Raw genomic sequence first — 18,204 nt, forward strand, 5'->3', positions numbered from 1 at the left:
TAGGTTTATATACTTCTTCATGAAGTAAGTGAACAGCTCCATAAGGGCAAGGGCTGCTCTCTTCAGTATCTGGCTGTTACGCCCTTTGAGAGGTCTTGCCACTGATTCAAAGGCAAGGGGATCACGGTTATATAAAATAATACTTCTGAAGGTATTAATGTTCATGTTACATCAAATTCCAACCAACCCAATGATATCCTACAGTCTTTAGATGGTGACACTTAGTTCAGTATTCTTCCCTGAAAGGAGTAACTAACGTATGCAGCAACCTTGCCTTGCAAATTCATGTAAACTTATACCTATTGCAATGATGCAATTTAACGCCTTGTTACCAAAGAAATTTGTTTCATTCTATTCAAACTCATCACTGTCCATCCTCCAGTGCTGAGTATTAGACTCAGCTTGGAAAAAGGCAGATTTGTAGCAGCAAATGACTCAAGTTAGAAGATCATATGCTGGTGGAGGTGGTATCTGAAAGTACAATACAATAGTGGTGATGGGATGACAGAATCCATTGAACCATGAAGAAAGAAGAAAACCTTCTTTGAAGAAAGTGAATTCATCACTTTAAAGACAGGGAACCACTGAGCAGCTGAACTGTGAAAAAATGGAGTCAGTAGCAGTGGAAGCAGTTACAAGGCAAGTTCAGAACTCCAAAGGGAAACTTTTATCAAAAAGCTGGAAAAAACCAACCACACTGGAAAATAAACACAGGCCTCAGCAAAGGAGGCTCAGTAAGGAGCAAGGAAATCTCCAGGATCAAAGTTTGATATCACTGAGGAAAAGGGAGAAAAACCTACAAAAATGGAAGAAAGACCGGCAGAGGAATGCAAGGGAGTAGAACAAAGAACTTTATTTTATTTATTGTCACATTTAGCTAAATACAGTGAAAAGCTTTGTTTACGAGCAGTACAGGGCAAAAACAAAACTTAGAGGCAAACTGGTTACTGAGACAGGCATACAGGTTATGTAACACAGACAAAAGCAAGCACTGTTGCTACCATAAGTGGGGTCCACATGACACAGCTGTAAGGGACAGTGAAAGGACCAGAAAGGCAAATTATATTGGGGATGCAATTTTAGGAAGGCCTCCGAGTTTATTTAAAGAACACAAATAGAAAAAAAATGGGCAAAAGGTCAAACAGAAATGAGAGAAGAAACTTGACATTTGAAATGAGTGAGACTCAGTCATTAAATCACAATTGCAAGAGTAAAATTATAAATAGCACAGCCATAGAACTTTGTGCACAAGTGCAGGGCAGTGTGTTTTGGACAATGAAAGGTGTGAAAACATCCATGTCATTCATGAAAAAGTGGAAGAACTCTACCTTGATTGCAACAGGTGAGAAAACCCTGAAAAAAGGTAGGAATCCACCATTTAGATTATTAAAAATGGTAGGGAGACCCAGCACGCAATTCACATATACAGTATTGCATCAGAAAAGAAATTAAAACCTTGAAAGTAGTACATTGTTACAGCACAGTCAACTAATAGAATTTAAAGTTTTACTGAATTATTTCATGCAGTACTACTTCAGAATACAAAAGGACTAGAGGACAAAAAAATTATTAAATCGTGCTATTGTACAGTATCTAGCAAACTTCACAACAGCATTGATGAATGCAAGAATGCATGTTTAGAAGTAGGTTACAAACAATATAAAAATGCTACCTGTTTGTAATCTTGTTGAAGACCTTTACAGTAATAGGTATTAATAAGCCCACTGAGAAGAAATGAATCTTCGCAGAAATTTTATTTTTTCATTCAAGGTCAGAGTTGGACAATAGAGAACCAGATCAGCTGTCTTGAAGAAGGCAGTTGTTAAGAACACAACTGTGTCAAAATTAAACACCAAGTTTGAAGCTGAACCAATTACTACATTATTGATTTCAGTGGTCCTATAGCATATTATAAGACCATAAGACATAGGAGTGGAAGTAAGACCATTTGGCCCATCGAGTCCACTCCGCCATTCAATCATGGCTGATGGGCATTTCAACTCCACTTACCAGCATTCTCCTCATAGGCCTTAATTCTTGTGACATCAAGAATTTATCAATTTCTGCTTTGAAGATATTTAGCGTCCCCACCTCCATTGCACTCTGCGGCAATGAATTCCACAGGCCCACCACTCTGGCTGAAGAAATGTCTCCGTATTTCTGTTCTGAATTGACCCCCTCTAATTCTCAGGCTGTGTCCACGGGTCCTAGTCTCCTCGCCTAACGGAAACAATTTCCTAGTGTCCACCCTTTCCAAGCCATGTATTATCTTGTAATATAATATCAATTGTCAGAATATTAAAGTAAGCACAGGTTCTTTTGAACATATCTGTAAAGCTTTTAATTATAACTGTGACTAAGGAGCTTTAAAATCAGAATAAGAGATAGAATGGTTGTTGGAATTCTTGATGAAACATTGTCAGATTTCTTACAGTTCAAAGATGATTTAACTTTGGAGTAACATTTTCAAATTGTGCAAGCAGCAGAAGCTAGAAAGTCACAGATATATCCTGAGATACAATACAATACTATATCCTTCTATTGTCACATATACTCCATTGTAGCAAGACAGTGAAAAGATTTTCTAATGTCTCTCTTCTTATGGTGACATCTTAAGTACAAATACCTAGGTACAATTCTTGGATACAGCAGAGAAATAAAGCAGTTGAATTACTTACAGAGTTGAAAAATAAATTAAAAAACAGTTGAACAATTCAGTAAGATAGAAAATTTCAAATGGACTTTACAGTGTAACATCTTAGCACAGAGCCTTTGCATGTGGTCTGACCACTTACACCACACCCCAGTCCAACAACCATTCCCACTCCGCTCCAAGCCCCAGTCCGTTCTGCACCGCCACTCAGCTGCTCCAAGCTTAGTGCCACGGCTGTCTCCCCCACGGTGGTCTCCACCCAGGACTCGCTGCTCGCTGCTCCAAGGTTGCTTCTCAATGTGTTCTTCTGGGGCTGCTTCCCCACACTGCTCTGGGGCTCACCACCCACGTGCTGTACCAAAGGTTCATAGCCTATGCATGCTCCACAGCAGAAGAACAATCCTACTTCAGGAGAGCAGCAGAACCTATCCAATATTTAGGACACTGTAAATAGACATGTGCCTAGCCAACACAGAGAATAAGCCAAACAACAGATGCTTGGAAATTTGTGGAACTGTGGATAGTGAGGAACATTGTCAAAGGATCTAGGAGAAACTGAGGACTGCAGATGCTGGAGATCAGAGTCAAGGGTGTGGTGCTGGAAAAACACAGTTGGTCAGGCATCATCCAGCTCATGGATGCTGCCTGACCAGCTGTGCTTTTCCAGCACCACACTGTCAAAGGATATAGATTAGTTGGAAAGTTGAACTGAGAAAAGACAGATGGAGCTTAATCCAGCCAAGTGTGAGATGATGCATTTTAGGAGTTGAAAGACAAAAGGTTGAAATACAAAAGAGTTGAAATATATTAATTGCAGCATTTTTAACAGCATTGATATACAGAGGGATCTTGGGGTCCAAGTCCACAGCTCCCTGACAGTGGCCAAACGAGTGAATTAGATGATAAAGAAGGTCTTTGTTATGTTTGCATTCATCGGTCGGAGGATTGAGTATAAAAGCTAGCAAGTTATGTTGCAGATATATAAGACTTTAGTTAGGCCACATGTGGAGTATTGTGTGCAGTTCTGATCCCCACACAAGAGGAAGGATGTGAAGGTTTTGAGAGGGCGCAAAAGAAGTGTTAACCAGGATGTTGCCTGGATTGGAATATTAGCTATAAGGATTGAACAAACTTGGATTATTTTCATTACAGCATTAGAGTCTGAGCAGCGACCTGATAGAAATGTATATATAATTATAAGAGCATGGGTAGGATGGATTGTTAAAGTCTTTGTTCCAGGGTGGAAATATCAAATACGAGGGCATAGGTTTAAGGTGAGAAGGAGAAAGTTTAAAGGAGATGTTTGAGGCAAGTTTTCACAAAGTGGATGGTAGGTTGTAGAAGCAGACCGGTAGCAAAGTTTAAGAGGCATTTAGCCACACACATGAATAGGCAGGGAATAGAGGATTACGGATCACATGCAGGCAGGTGGAATTAGTTTAGAATGGCACCATTGTCAGCAAAGACTTGATGGACCAAAGAGCCTGCTCCTGTGCTGCATTGTTCTATGTTCCAGTACAGTAAGACAACACAGCATCACAGACAAACAATGCTTAGCCATGAAAAACAGGTATTATATTTGTAAACTGAAGGTCACATCCCAAAAATGTACAAAAGTAAGACAGTTTCAAAACAGTAAAGCACTGGTGATCATACACAAAGGTGTGTACATGGTAGAGTTTCCACCATTATTAGAAAAAGTACCTACATTAGACAATATACCTTCATTAGAAAAGATACTAGAGGCTTTACTTGGAGGAATCATTGCTTTGAATGAAAATAGCGATTCAATCAACTCAACTTTCAAAGTTTATTTATATCAATGGGGATCTGGCTAATTTTAAGCTTGATACAACAATAACTGTCATCACTATCCTTTCAGGTCAGATGCCATGGCTGAAGAGGTTACAGCCATCATGATTAATTTACATGGTCAAGATAGAACAACTTCTAAGATTAAATGTATAGTATAAATAACATTGCAACTCAGACAATGTATAAGAATTTAAAATGTTTACGTGGCTCACAATCAACACTCCCCAATTTTCAGGCTATGAGCACAACTGGCTTCAACATTCTTGCAGTAGCAGAAGTATTCAACTGGAGTCAAGAGAATAACTAGGTCAGAAACAATCCATTGTTGACCGACTGGATAAGCAGCAACTAATAGAAGACTTCACTGGATTTCCTAGATTAATTGTGGAACTCAAACTGAAGATCTAGTTGATATTTCCTTTATGGGCATAAGAGAATCGTAACAATGGTGTCAATGACAAGGATGTCCCAGACTTTACAGTTCTGGTGAAAACGTTCAATCCTTCATTTTCTAAAATGAAGAAGTTTACGCGAGTGACAAAGGTAATGCTGAGTGAGCAGCGGTCTGCCAGTAATGACAAACGATTGAGGAAAATGAGCTACATATGACTCTGTGGAAGTTGGACCAACATCCACAGATGTCGAACATGGCTCAAAATCTGATGCGTGACTTGATTATTTAGATGCTTCATAAAAGAGAATACCAGATCTAATTTATGACATATTCCAAGACCTGAAATCTAAGATACTATAAAGAAGAAAGTACCTATTTCAATATATCAGCTGTCTTCTACATTAAACATTCATGAAATTAGAAGTATCCTAAATTATCATACTGTATAGAGAAACTGAGTTGATAGGAAAGAGTACCTCAGGAGAAAATTTAGAAAATTTAAAGTCCTATAAAAAAAGGTAATGGACCAATAACTAGGTCCATTAGGAGTGATGTTTTCCATTAGTGATACTCGATAAATTAAAGGACTTCCAGTTTAGAGAAAATCCATAGCTCAAAATCAACATCAACAGTTCTGAAGCAGAAGATATACCATCCTTCCAAGTCTGAAGAGAGTGAATTCTGAGAAAACCATGAGACATCCAGACTACTCGCATTTGTGAATTCAGAGACTTGGTGGGGTGATGAGGTAGTAACGATCACAACATTGTAATATTACATGATTGCACAATGATTAAGTATTCAGAAAAGATTCTTGGAGATGTTTTATAAACCAATGGCTCTGAAGCAGTTAGTTATATTGAGCTCTACATGAGTACCTGAAGGGAGGAAACAGATGCATTCTCTACAGTTCCTGAGAGACCTCAATAATTATGCCTAGCAAGGTAATGTAAGCTGTTTCAATTGCTATCATGCAATAAATTTCCTTGTTGTCCAAAATAAGTATTTCTTCAGTTTAAATGCAACAGTGTTTTATCGTCTACTGCAGATAAGAAGACAGGTCCTACACTCAGCACATGAAGGGAGATTAGTGGCAGCAAATTTCCACATCAGAATATCAGCTGGCTGGCAGCAATGGCAATATGAAAATATGACAATCACAGCATGGGTTGCTGATGATGTAATTCAGGTGCATGGAGGGAAGATGCGTTTTTCAGTATTTATCAACAGCATCCCAAGAATGATTGTGACCCGCTCTGCCTTGTGGAAAAAAAATGAAGCTGCATGATGTAGACTGATGCACATATTCAATGTTTCAGGCAAACGCCTTTCATCAGGATTCGTGATGCCTGACCCGCTGTGCTTTTCCAGCACCACTGTAATCTTGACACTAATCTCCAGCATCTACAGTACCCACTTCCACCTGATGCACATAATCCACTGACAAGGAGGAGAGCTTGATGTGCCTGCGGTCTTTCACACAACTGCCAGAGAAAGCTGTGTCAGCCCCTCACATGCATGCTTCAGTTATTTGGATGGCATAAAGCTTTATTGGAAATGCAATCAAAGTCTTGTCCTCCAACCCATGCCCAACGGAAATCATTCTTATAGTTAAAAATCCAACTACAGTATTACATTTGCACCCTCTCCATGTTTTTCACACTGTTGATATTTTTTGCCTAAAGGTTATTAATCATTTGGAATTAGTCTACAACACAGTCAACAGCAGAAGATTTAAGAGTTTAATAAAACTTCCAATTCATTCAAATTAGCATATACAGTATATAATTGTATGAACATTATTATGTCCAAATAAATTCCTTTGTGCAAATGATACGTGTCTGTTCCCTGCTTCCTTTTACTCTGATATGGTGCAACTCCAGTAGCCATAGAAGAGATGAAAACAGGTTAGACGTTCCTCTGCTTTGACAGCTGAGATGCCATGGCAGACAACCTCTGGGTCTGAATTCTATAAATGTTTGACTAAAGATTGTCACATCTAAATGGGCAAATGCAGACTCAGTCAGTGGGGCAAGAAACAGGACACAGGGCTGAGATTGTGTAGGAAGAGGGGGAACAAAGCATGAGAAGTGCATGTGCCTGGAGCTGCTTCCATGTTCACTTTCTCCATATTGCCTCTCAAGAACTATCTGCCTTCCAGCAACTAGCTGGAGAACACTGGGCTGCAGTTTAGTGAGGTATTGATCCCTGCATCATGAGACTTTCCACAATTTGGTTGAGTGGTAAGTTATGTGTGTAGACTTTCATGTGATCCAACATGCACATCACCTGCTGCATCCGAACTTTCACACAGGTGGACACTGAGCTTTCTATGGAAATGGTCTTCAGTGCAAATGCCTGAGATATCATGGCACTCATGCTGGAGATGGACCCCTCCAATTTCTCCCCAGGGGTGCACACTAACTTTAGAAATGCTGACAGAACTACATCCATTTCTTCTTGCTGATCATTTCAGCTGAGCCAAATTTGGAGGGTCCTGCATTTGAGTCTCTGACAGACTCTCCACTTCTGTCTGTTTTTCAGCCCCTGAAAAGTGCTGTGAGGCAAATTTTAGGGAAATTGGAGTGAGGTGTCTGCAACCTCCAAGTATCCTATCACTTACTTTTCCCTACCTAATTAGGTTAAGAAACCCTTTGCAGCACCGAGTCCAACCCCGAGGGATCACATCCCTCCTTTTTCACAACTGCTCCATTCCTATGTGTTTGATTTGGAGCTGGTCTCTTCATGTTATCTGCAGATCTTCTAGTCCTCAACATATTCAGCAACAGTTTCATCACACAGCTCAATATTAGCGTGCTTCTGGAAATTATTTCTTATTCTGCAGTTTTAAAAGAAATGCTTGATGCAGCCATTCTAGCATTGACGCTATCCCTTTGAATTGAGAGATGCAAGTTATTAAGCCACAGTCGGTCAGTAATCAGGAGCCCCAAAAGCAGGATATTAATTCTGTAGCTGTGTTAAACATCTACAGCAGAACTGATGGAAATAATGGGCTCCTGAACTGTTGCAGTCACATCAACTCATCATTTGCCACACCCCATCCCCTGCTGTGAGGAGGAGGGAGGGAGGGAGCAGGTGGGTTGCCAGAATGAAATTCTCCTCTTTTGTGTCTCAATACTGCTTTTACAATTTAACTGGTTGAGAAAACACACATTCACATATGCCCAGATTCTCTGTAGAGGGCATATGCTCTATCAGGTTTCTGATGACTATCTGTTGCCATGCAACAGTCCAAAAAAAGAGTCTTTGGGCAGATGTACGCATAATGAATGGAAAATGCCATTTGAACGCTGCTGGTTGTAAAATCTGGACCAAACTCTTGATGTACTTATATTTTTGCAGAAACTGTAACTATTTCTTCCTTTTAATATTACAGTGTACCAGATTTATGTAGTTGGTGTCTCCTGGGGTTAAACTTGACTATTTAAAATGATCTTCAATAGATAGCACAGCTGATACAAATGGAAATTAAATGTTTTGGTTATCATTTATTTTTATTGTTTCTAACTTTTGAGTTCAATGTTACTAGGTGGAATAAATTGGAGCTGTTGTTTGCTTCAGTAACACTAACAAAACCCAACAACCTTAAGGTAAAACAAACCTAACTTGAGGACATTGAAATAGTTAATTACGTCCGTGTCAAAACAACATTGTTTTCTATCTGGAGTCTCCCTTCAGCTCATACAATTGAAAGATTGCTATACAGATGCAAATATCTGAATTTTGAGGAAGAATGTAGAGAGAGAACTATCAGCACAGCTGCTGTTGGTCAGTCAGCCACAAAAACAGTCATGAGCATTACACTACTTAAGTAGCACACTCGGCTTGGCATATTAGCTAAGGAGTAGATACAGGCACTTAGGGGATATATGCAAACTCTGGAGCTGCAAGATCTGAATTTTCCCAGTCTGTTCTGTATTTGCTGAGTGGAGGGAGCACTGACAGAATAGTAGGGAATGCATCAGAACGACAACGTAAAGTTTTCCTTGCAGTGTGCTAGTTTGCCCATGGTAGTAACATTTCCTATCCCTGCAGGAACATTTCTGATGTCAGGAAGGCCTCCCATCCTGTGGGAAGACTCTCAGTGAAGCCTGGTTACCTCCCAACAAGTTCTAGAAAAGGGGCATTTCTTTATGAAAAGTTCATGGTGTTTCAAGAGAACACCTAACAGCAATGTCAGCCTCTGTGGCAAAGATGTCATATGCACACCAACTTGAAGTCCACATCAATCACCAGAACTGACCGCTTCCCTCAAACTTCTCAATGGCTCCCAGTTTGTCCCTGTTCAAGGGATCCCTGCACTGAGGCATTGTCTCCCTGGTGTTGGGTCACTGTGCTTAACTAATCAGCAGCTTGGTGGCTTCTTGATGGGCTGCTGGCAGTAATGTTACCCTGGGCCCCACTGCTCACTGAAATAGGGCAACCATCATTACCCAAAAGATTCAATCCCTATTTCAACAAAGTTTTTTTTAAGAAATTCTCAAACCTAGCAAAAGAATTATAAAAACATATTTTGGTGCAAAACTAAAAATTAGTTAAAACGTTTAAGATCCCTACCTCATGAAATTGAATAATATTTATAACCCAAGCGCAGAGTCCAGCAGCAACTGATGACTTTGTACGTACAAACTCTGGATTGAACTCAGGATCTTCAAGATATTCTTCCTTTATAACTTTAATAGTAGCTTCAGGTATGTGCTCTTTATCAAAGTTAACAATAGCCTGTAGGAAATCATCCACCTGAGACAAAATTAAATCAATCAATTGAATGTTATAAAAGTAACTTGGCAACCTTCTCTGTCCAAAGACACATGCACAACAATAAATCAAATTAATTAAGCTTTTATTATCTTAAATCATTATTTTAATGATGAAACACTTTTAAGATTGCTTTCATTTTAGTTGATTTTAGAGATCTTAATGTATTACTATCAATGTAGTTAGATTCCCAGCAAATAAGCTGTCATTTTACTACCTGTTAATGCAAAGTGCACACCAATGTAAAAATGGCAGATTAGGTTGGTCTGATATCAGACTCTCAAGTGCTTTGAATGAAGAATCATAAAGCTTAAGCTACACAATCTTGATACAAGGTCCCTGAGAACTTTGCAAATATACTTTTGGCAGTTTTATTGCAAAGGAAAAGTAATGATCATGTTATGCTCTCCTGACATTATTAAAAAGAAATCTGGTGTGTGGACATTGTAGAGTGGCAAGGATTTGTTTTGTCATGGAGTTCAGTGCAATCCTTAGTGAGATGCAACAAGCAGCATGGTTTAGTTTTCAAATGTACATCAAAGTCTTGAGATACTGGCTGAGGCTGGTATCTGCAAAACAACTGCAGTTTGAAGTTGCTAGACAAAAACAATAAATTTTATTTGCTGTAATTTTGATTTTGACTTAACGAGGTCTGTTTTTGTTTTAGTTTCTTTTAGTTGCAGGGGCATGACATGAAGTCATGCTGTGTATTTTACTTTTTCAGGGGTATAGTACTGATGTTTACTCTACTTAATAAGGCTGGATCAAAAATAATTATTGTTAATGATGGCAATGAGTAATTACAATAAAAAGTGATTGCAGATGTGTTTGAAAACCTAGCCCTGGGGATAAGCATACAGAACTACATTGTTAGACAGAAATGTAAATCAAATTGATTAAATTAAAATGCATTAAGTCTGCCATTTGTTAACCATGTAAGTATTCTAGTAATAATTCTTGCACATTTTATTTGGATCTGTATTGGCCTTAAATGTTCTTCTTAGGAAACCCAGAAATATATATATCAGTAAACTGAATGAAAATAAATGATGTGAATGGATATAAACTGTGTTTATAAGACAGTGACCATACACACAGATGAAGTTTGGTGATGATGATGGTGGTTGAGGAGGGGTACGGCAAGGCAGTGGGGGGGGAATTGCAGATGCTGGTGTAGGGTGTGACCTCAAGTACTGCCAATCTTGTTTCAAATGGAAATATGCAGGTAGCACCAAATTCTTGATAAATAACTTCAAATTAGGTACAAACTAAAACTATACATTTTGGCACAGTTCAGTACGTATACTTCACAATGTAAATGTCAGATGCCCATTCTTAAGCTTTTTAGTTTAAATACAATTCAAAAAATGTAATCCTTTAACATACTTAAAGAAAGAATGGACAAAACATACAAACAGTGACCATTATATTGTGTACTGTGAAAACAGCAAAAGAACATTTAAAATACATTTAGACATTACCAAGTATTTTGTTCAATTGGATATAGTGTACATGAACTTGACACTGTAAAGAACCAAATATGAAGTTCAAGCAATGCAGCATTCAAATTTTATTAATTTTGTACCAAGCAGTTCTATTATAACATGTTAACTCATATTTTCATGAACACATAAATCAACATGCTAGTCTTTTTATGCAGAATCAATTATCAGCATCCCCACAGTGTGAAGAGAATCAATTATAAAAATCTGTGATTATGACTGCACAGAATAATTTGTCTGTTAATGATTTTATTTCCAGACCAAAGACTTTTCAATGTGATATTTAGTAAATTTTCTTCACATATTAAGGTTGCAGGCCTTATCAGCAAAAATTACTTCAGTGAATTATTTCTACATATGTTTATAAATACACTCTCTTAACTTATGTTTCATTTAAAAGTAGAACAAATCTACAGTATACCCAGAAATATTTTACTGGGCATTTTATTGGCAGCTGAATTATTTGTGGCATTGTGAAATTCAGATTATAAATGCAGCATAATAAAAGGAAAATGAGAATAATATATTGAACTGTTTCACAGCGTAAAAATGCTGAATTTCACTTTAGATTTGTCTTACTATCATACTAATACTAACATTATCTTGATTTTAAAAATTGAATTATGTTTTTAACCCAGAAGTACTGACATCTGATTAATAATATTAGGTTACCTTGGTTAACAACATCTTAGCCGTTTTCCAGCTTCGATCTTTCGGAATTTTCCCATTTGGAGCTAAAAGCACCTGAACTGCAGCAGTTACATTGGTAACAATGGCAGGTGGATTTGGAAAAGTTCGTAATTCTGTCAAATTTGACTATAAATAGAAAAAAAACAAAATGTTCTGTAATTTAAGAAAAAATGCTAATGATGCTTCCTGAAAGTATTGTAGGCTGGTCTTCATACCCTGTTTAGTATGTTCAAGGCAGCATTTGCAGCACAAAGTGCAGGCTCAGCTTTAGCGAGGTCTTCTTCAGATTGTTGCTGTTGCTTAGACACTTCTGCTCGGATGGCAGTCACCTGCAATAATATTTGAAGGTTTATTGTTACTTGACTTACATTATCTTCTTTAAAATTCAAGTTTGTTGCATGTAACAAGTTACTTGGCTAATTTTCTCTAAATAATACTATAGCTTTTGTTAATTTAAAATAAAAACATCGTAAGTCTATCATTTGGGTTTTACTTTTCCAATTTGAATACATTATTATATTATTACATTTTTAATCATCTATTTTCAGAAATGCAAGTCTTCAAGATATGATGTTAAATATTACACCAATAAAGGAAAGTAGTATCCAATTATATATGATTTATGCAAGTGATTTCATAAATACTGATCAATTAGTATAATCTTATGCATTTTACATTTGTATTTTACCATCTCACAAAAACAGAGGTATGTTCATTTTGGTTAAAAAGGAATCTGGCTAAAACATTCTCTGTGATCACTAATTCTATAGGTAAGCAAATTAAGAACTACATTGAAAGCCTCAGCAACTACTTTTTAAAAATGCATATTCTTGTACACGAATGTCTGGACAAACTGTCCTCATTCATGCATATACCCTTTGCTCTTCAGCATCAGCAACAGCTCTCTCTTGATTCAGTTTCTCAGTCTGCTGCCCTACTTTGGTGATCAGTGCCTCAGCATCTTTGTTTCTTTGGTGAAGTTCCGTTTCTTGAATAGCTAGTTTTGCCTTCAGAACATCTACCTAGATAATTAAAACCAAGACATGCACTGTTTTTAAAAAGGACTATGGTAACTGAGCTTTTAATTTTATTATATAATGAGACAATCCATTATCTTTAGGGTCAGAAAGTTAAAAGCAGTTGGTATTTGGGGAACTGTAAAGAATTCCTTTGTGCCTTGGTTAAGCAGTTTAATTATTTTCAGTCCTCCATGGCTACATTCAAAGTTATATATTTCTCCCCTAATACACATGAGAAAAATGGCCATGATAAGCAGTAACGGATGCTACTTTTGGCTTGGTTACATAAATCATAACATTAAAATTACTTAATCCTTGCGAAATTTTGTAAATACAAGATATACCTTTTCACACTCAGCTATGCAATTATGTCCATGACAATTTTTGTTCCAACACTCACTTGTGAAGCTGTAGTTTGTAGTTTTTGAAGACCATTCTCCAGGCGCTCCTTCTTTTGTGTTAGTTCTTTTCTTTTCTTATTCAGCAGGTTTTCATACAATTTAATTTGTTCTAGGAAACTTTTTGGAGTGGTATAGTTGTAATGTTTTTCACTCTGCTGATATTTCACACTAACATCATTCACACATATGTGCGCATAAGCAATAAACTGGGCAATAGAAGATTTCATTTCAGTCTAGAAGATAAACAAAATAGTAGGAAAGTGATTATTGTAAACTGTAAAAAAAATGCATCACCTCTTACAGACTACACTAAAGTACTTATAAGTGCATTAAATCTTTTTTAGTATTAATTTTCAGTACACTGCATAAATTAGATAAATTAGATCAGTGTAAATGTTAACTGAATAAATTAATAGAACATTTAAAAATAGCTACAGAATGAGTAGACGTGTTCACAGTAATAAAATGTGGACATATATGCATTAATAAATACACTTAACTTTAGTCATTACTATGTGATGTACTTTGATCAGGATTATATGAAATGGTTTGAAATGCATTTACATTTAATTAACTCTTAATTCTGAATGCAACAGAAAGATATTATTGTTATGATGGGTGCCTTGTGGCCTAATGATGCACCAGCAAATTTCTTGTCTGCAGTATCAAAACATTATCAACTAACAACTTACTTTATAAGATTTAATGTTTTAGAGATAGATTCTATGAGGCGAAACAAAACTACAGAACTTTATTTTGGCCTATACATTATCACAAAACAAACATGAAAATTACATGAAATGGCTACACTACATTATGAATAAAAAATTATAAATTCTTCATCTATTTTGAAGAAAAATTAGATGAAACATAGTTTACCAAATACAGCATTCTTCATTCCAATACTAAAAATATATAATACTTCTGGAATAATCAGCTACATTTCAAAGATCTCATTTGAAGAATCAAACAAATTCTTTGACATGCCATGCTGTTTATACAAATACTTTTTGCCCTATTTCTACTTTGCATGGAAAATGTATTTTCACAGTTGTCAGAATGATGGACAGGAAAAGAATGATCAGACTGTGGCTATGTGCATGTACTTATACACAATGGCGCAGCAGGAGTCATGGTGTGTTGGTGAGACTAACTGTGCCCCGTTTTTGAACATATTAAGTTTGTCTCCAGGACACACATGGCTTCACTAGGGTGCCTAACCTCATTCATAATAGATGCTAATCTTTTCAGGGCTGACTGATGACAGCATTTCCTGCCCTTCACGGAATTAGAGCTGGGTTTTATCAAAGGACTAGAACTGCTTGCTAATTAGAGTAATTTCCTTCATCATGAATTATTTATTTCCATTGGTAACTGATCATTGCGTCATTAATGGGATATTCTAAACTCAGTTTTCACACTAATGCACACTGTATCATAAGTGTTTAAAAAACTCTTTAAAACATGCCTCCAGGTCCAATACATTCTGGGACAATATACACCCATTTTAGATAAATTAACTGTCATTCTTCTTAACTTATTAAAAAATATGGGGTCAATTTAACTCTGACAAGCCATAAATTTCTATTACCTTATTGGAATGCAAATAAAGTTAACAAACATGCAACTTCACTGAAGAAATCTGTTTTAAAATTTCTTAGGAATGTTAATGTAACATATAATATTGCAAAAAACTGCAGGGTGCACAATTGATATGCAAAAACAAAATAATTTTTCAAGTCTGTAAATGCATGAATATGTAACAAAAAAAAACTTGGATGTGCGTTTAAAGCAAGTTTACATTACATTACTCAGTAAAAAGAATTTTCTTAAGTTGTACTGTGAAATTCCACAAGTAAAACAATTGTACTTCCAGTTTGATACCAAGATTTGCAGGATTGTAATTACTTGCATTCATATGAAATGAAGCTATATCAACAGCTAAACACAGGCAAAAAACATCCAGATGTCACCTTTGTATTGTTCCAGTGGAATTAATAACTGTAATATTTCAATATTAAGTCTACAATATGCAGTAGACTAACGTGTTCATTTTTTAACTATATCAGGAAAGACTATGAATACTGGATATTACAGCATTACTATAAAAATATCCTTTCAACCAAGTGAAACTTTTGGTTGATCTGAGTTTTTTTTTGTGAAATGCTTTTCAGTTGTTGGTACTCTACTTAAAAATACACAAAACATTTGAAAATAAAATATCACAGTCTATTTAAGTATCGGTAAATGCATCACTGGAAATTTGTACCCAAAATTTCTAATGAGATCAATTCATGACCAATTTATTACAGAAATGATTTATTTGTTTGCCTTCTGGAATGAAATATCCGTTTACTTATCATCTATTGGGTCTACAGGGTTTGTTAGGAGGAAAATCAATTTTTAATTTCATGATTAAATAATTCTGTAGGTGGAAGACAGCAAACATTATCTTATACAATATAGTGCTCAAACAACATGAAGTTTACCTCCAGTCCATCAATTTTTTCAATAGAAGTATGGCTTACAGATTCCAGTGCTGTTTGAGGCCATGGATGAAACCAATCAATGGCTGTGCCATTCACTACAGCTGGGAATTTCCTTGCTCTCATCCGAAGTACAAATCCCACAGGAGAAAAGCATAGAACAATCTGAAAAATACATGCTTACTATGAAAATTATGTGCAAGAGAAACATGCTTTAATGTTTGAGTTGTAGTTCCATTCATTCAATTGACTGTTAGAAGAGTTTCTTCAATGGTGAAAAGGATTGGGTGTAACATGCAGTGAGGAGAGACATCAATGTCAATATTTATGAAACCGGACTAGAAACAGTATCCCTTGCAACTGTCATATTAATAGGCTGGCTCTACAGGTATAAACTACAGAAAAAGTGAATTTTTTTTGCAGTATGTCACATCAATGTCCATAACTTTGGGGAAAAGCTGTTGGAATCCTAAGAAACAAAGCATTTATTTAGTTTTTCTGGGGTTGAGAGGCTTTTTCAATAAAGTTGCAACAGACGAACGGATGATCCCCTGTGGAAACTGCCACCATTCATAATGTAAAATAGGTTGATGGTAAGCTTAATATAAAGATGTCCTTAGGACTTTTAAGTTGTCTTGAATTCAATTCCAGTTCTGTAATAAAGCAGTCATTGAGACAGCAAACATTGCAGAGAGAAATGTAATGGGAAACATCTGGGTTTCAAATTTTCAAAGATGTTAAATTGTTCTCCTCCTCAAAACACTACATTAAGTAGTTGAAAAAGCGGAGGGAAATTGCAATATTGTTTGTGTGTGTGTGTTGATTTGTTTGTTTTGGGATTCTATGCATCTCAGAATACAGTATTTGGTTCAAAATTATATTCAAACATCACTCAGTCATAAATTACTTTCATTTAATTTAGCTGCAAAATTCAATTCCATAACAGCCATACCTTCAGTACGGCCAAAACAGCATCCATGCTGCATAATCACATTTCTGGTACTGAAACAAAAACAGAGTGCCGAAGAAACACAGCAATTCTTGCAACATCTGTTGAGAAAAAGAGTTAATGTTTTGAGTCTAGTGACCCTTTATCAGAACTGTTCTTATGAAGGGGCAATGGACCTCTGTTTTGCTCTCAACAGATTCTGCCAGACCTACAGTGTTCCTCTGTTGCTCTGTTTTCATTTCAAATTCCCAGCATCCATACTTGTTTGTGTTTACTTCTGGTACTGGCTTAGCGGGGGGTCGTTTTGATCATAACATTAGCATGGGCGGTGGGAGCATGCATTGGCAGTAAGCAGAGTAGATAGATCATAACAACAGTTACTTATTTGATTGCAGCAGTCCGTATAATTTTTATCCTGAATGTTCCATTCATTCTTAATATTTCAAGTTAGTTTTTCATTGTTTTCTATTAGCTGTTGTTGAGTTAGTCCAAGTGTCTGCAGTTTTTTTTCTCTCACACTGATCCAGCTCCCTCAGAGGCAACTCTCAGAGTGACAGGTTCTCTGACATGGCCTTTTTTTTCCTCTTTTATTTACCTCACACAACCGCTTAACTGCTGTAGTGCTCATTTTCCCCAGCACCCATGTTGTATGTGTGCAGGTGTGAGACACAGTGAAAGACACAAAGATACAAATCTTTATTCAATTTCCACCACCAGGAAGAAAGGAAACACCCAAGTGGCCAGTGACAAGCCATGCCCTTCTTATTGAAGAGCAATGCTGCATGATCAAACAGTGAAGGGGAAGGCAGAGACTGTCTGTAGTTTTATTCTGCACCTTACTTGATGAGGGGAATGTTTGACACCTGGTGAAGGCTTTGGTTCTAACTTCAACAGTTCTGCTTACATCAACCATGGGTGCTGTAGTTTCAATTTCACTCAGCATATCAGTTTTATGCCACAGTGAGACCATGCTTTACATCAAAAATGATTCTTAAATGTACTTGCCAGAAATCACTAATTGATTTTTGTTTTAAAAGAGTTGAAGCCACATTCCAATCTTTTGAAATCAAAGTCTCAGAAATAGCTATGTTTGCCTCACTCTACATTCTATATTCTTAAATCACCTTAAATGTATAAAGCCTGTCTGCAATATCTCATTAGGAACAATGAACTTGAAGGAGGGTAAAAGGTGACCATTTCCTATCAACACATTATCAAAGCATCTCAACCAATGTCTGAATTAATGATTGGTAGGGAAAAAGTCCTGAGATAAAATCCACAGAATTCCTATAGTGTGGAAACAGGCCATTTGGCTCAAGTCCACACTGACTGTCTGAACGGCATCCCACCCAGACCCACCCTTTTACACTATCCCTGTAACCCCACATTTCCCATGGCTAATGCACCTAACCTAGACATCCCTGAACACTAATTTAGCACGGCCAAATCAACTAACCTCCATATCCTTGGACGATGGGGGGAAACCAGAGGACCCAATGGAAACCCACACAAATAC

At 36.8% G+C, this 18,204-nt stretch overlaps 1 protein-coding gene across 1 annotated transcript in view; it reads right to left on the reverse strand.

Annotated features, from left to right (window-relative positions):
• The window catches only part of dnah9l (dynein, axonemal, heavy polypeptide 9 like), a 429,781-nt gene that overhangs the window by 125,514 nt on the left and 286,063 nt on the right, over positions 1-18,204 (reverse strand). Inside the window, exons 56-61 of the mRNA XM_060828114.1 lie at positions 15,743-15,904; positions 13,253-13,486; positions 12,709-12,855; positions 12,049-12,162; positions 11,816-11,959; positions 9,441-9,623 (exon numbers count right to left, since the gene is read on the reverse strand). Of these exons, the coding sequence (XP_060684097.1) occupies positions 9,441-9,623; positions 11,816-11,959; positions 12,049-12,162; positions 12,709-12,855; positions 13,253-13,486; positions 15,743-15,904 (984 nt within the window). The remainder of the gene's footprint in view (positions 1-9,440; positions 9,624-11,815; positions 11,960-12,048; positions 12,163-12,708; positions 12,856-13,252; positions 13,487-15,742; positions 15,905-18,204) is intronic.

The sequence above is a fragment of the Hemiscyllium ocellatum genome, chromosome 7, assembly GCF_020745735.1.
Source record: "Hemiscyllium ocellatum isolate sHemOce1 chromosome 7, sHemOce1.pat.X.cur, whole genome shotgun sequence".
Classification (NCBI taxonomy): domain Eukaryota; kingdom Metazoa; phylum Chordata; class Chondrichthyes; order Orectolobiformes; family Hemiscylliidae; genus Hemiscyllium; species Hemiscyllium ocellatum.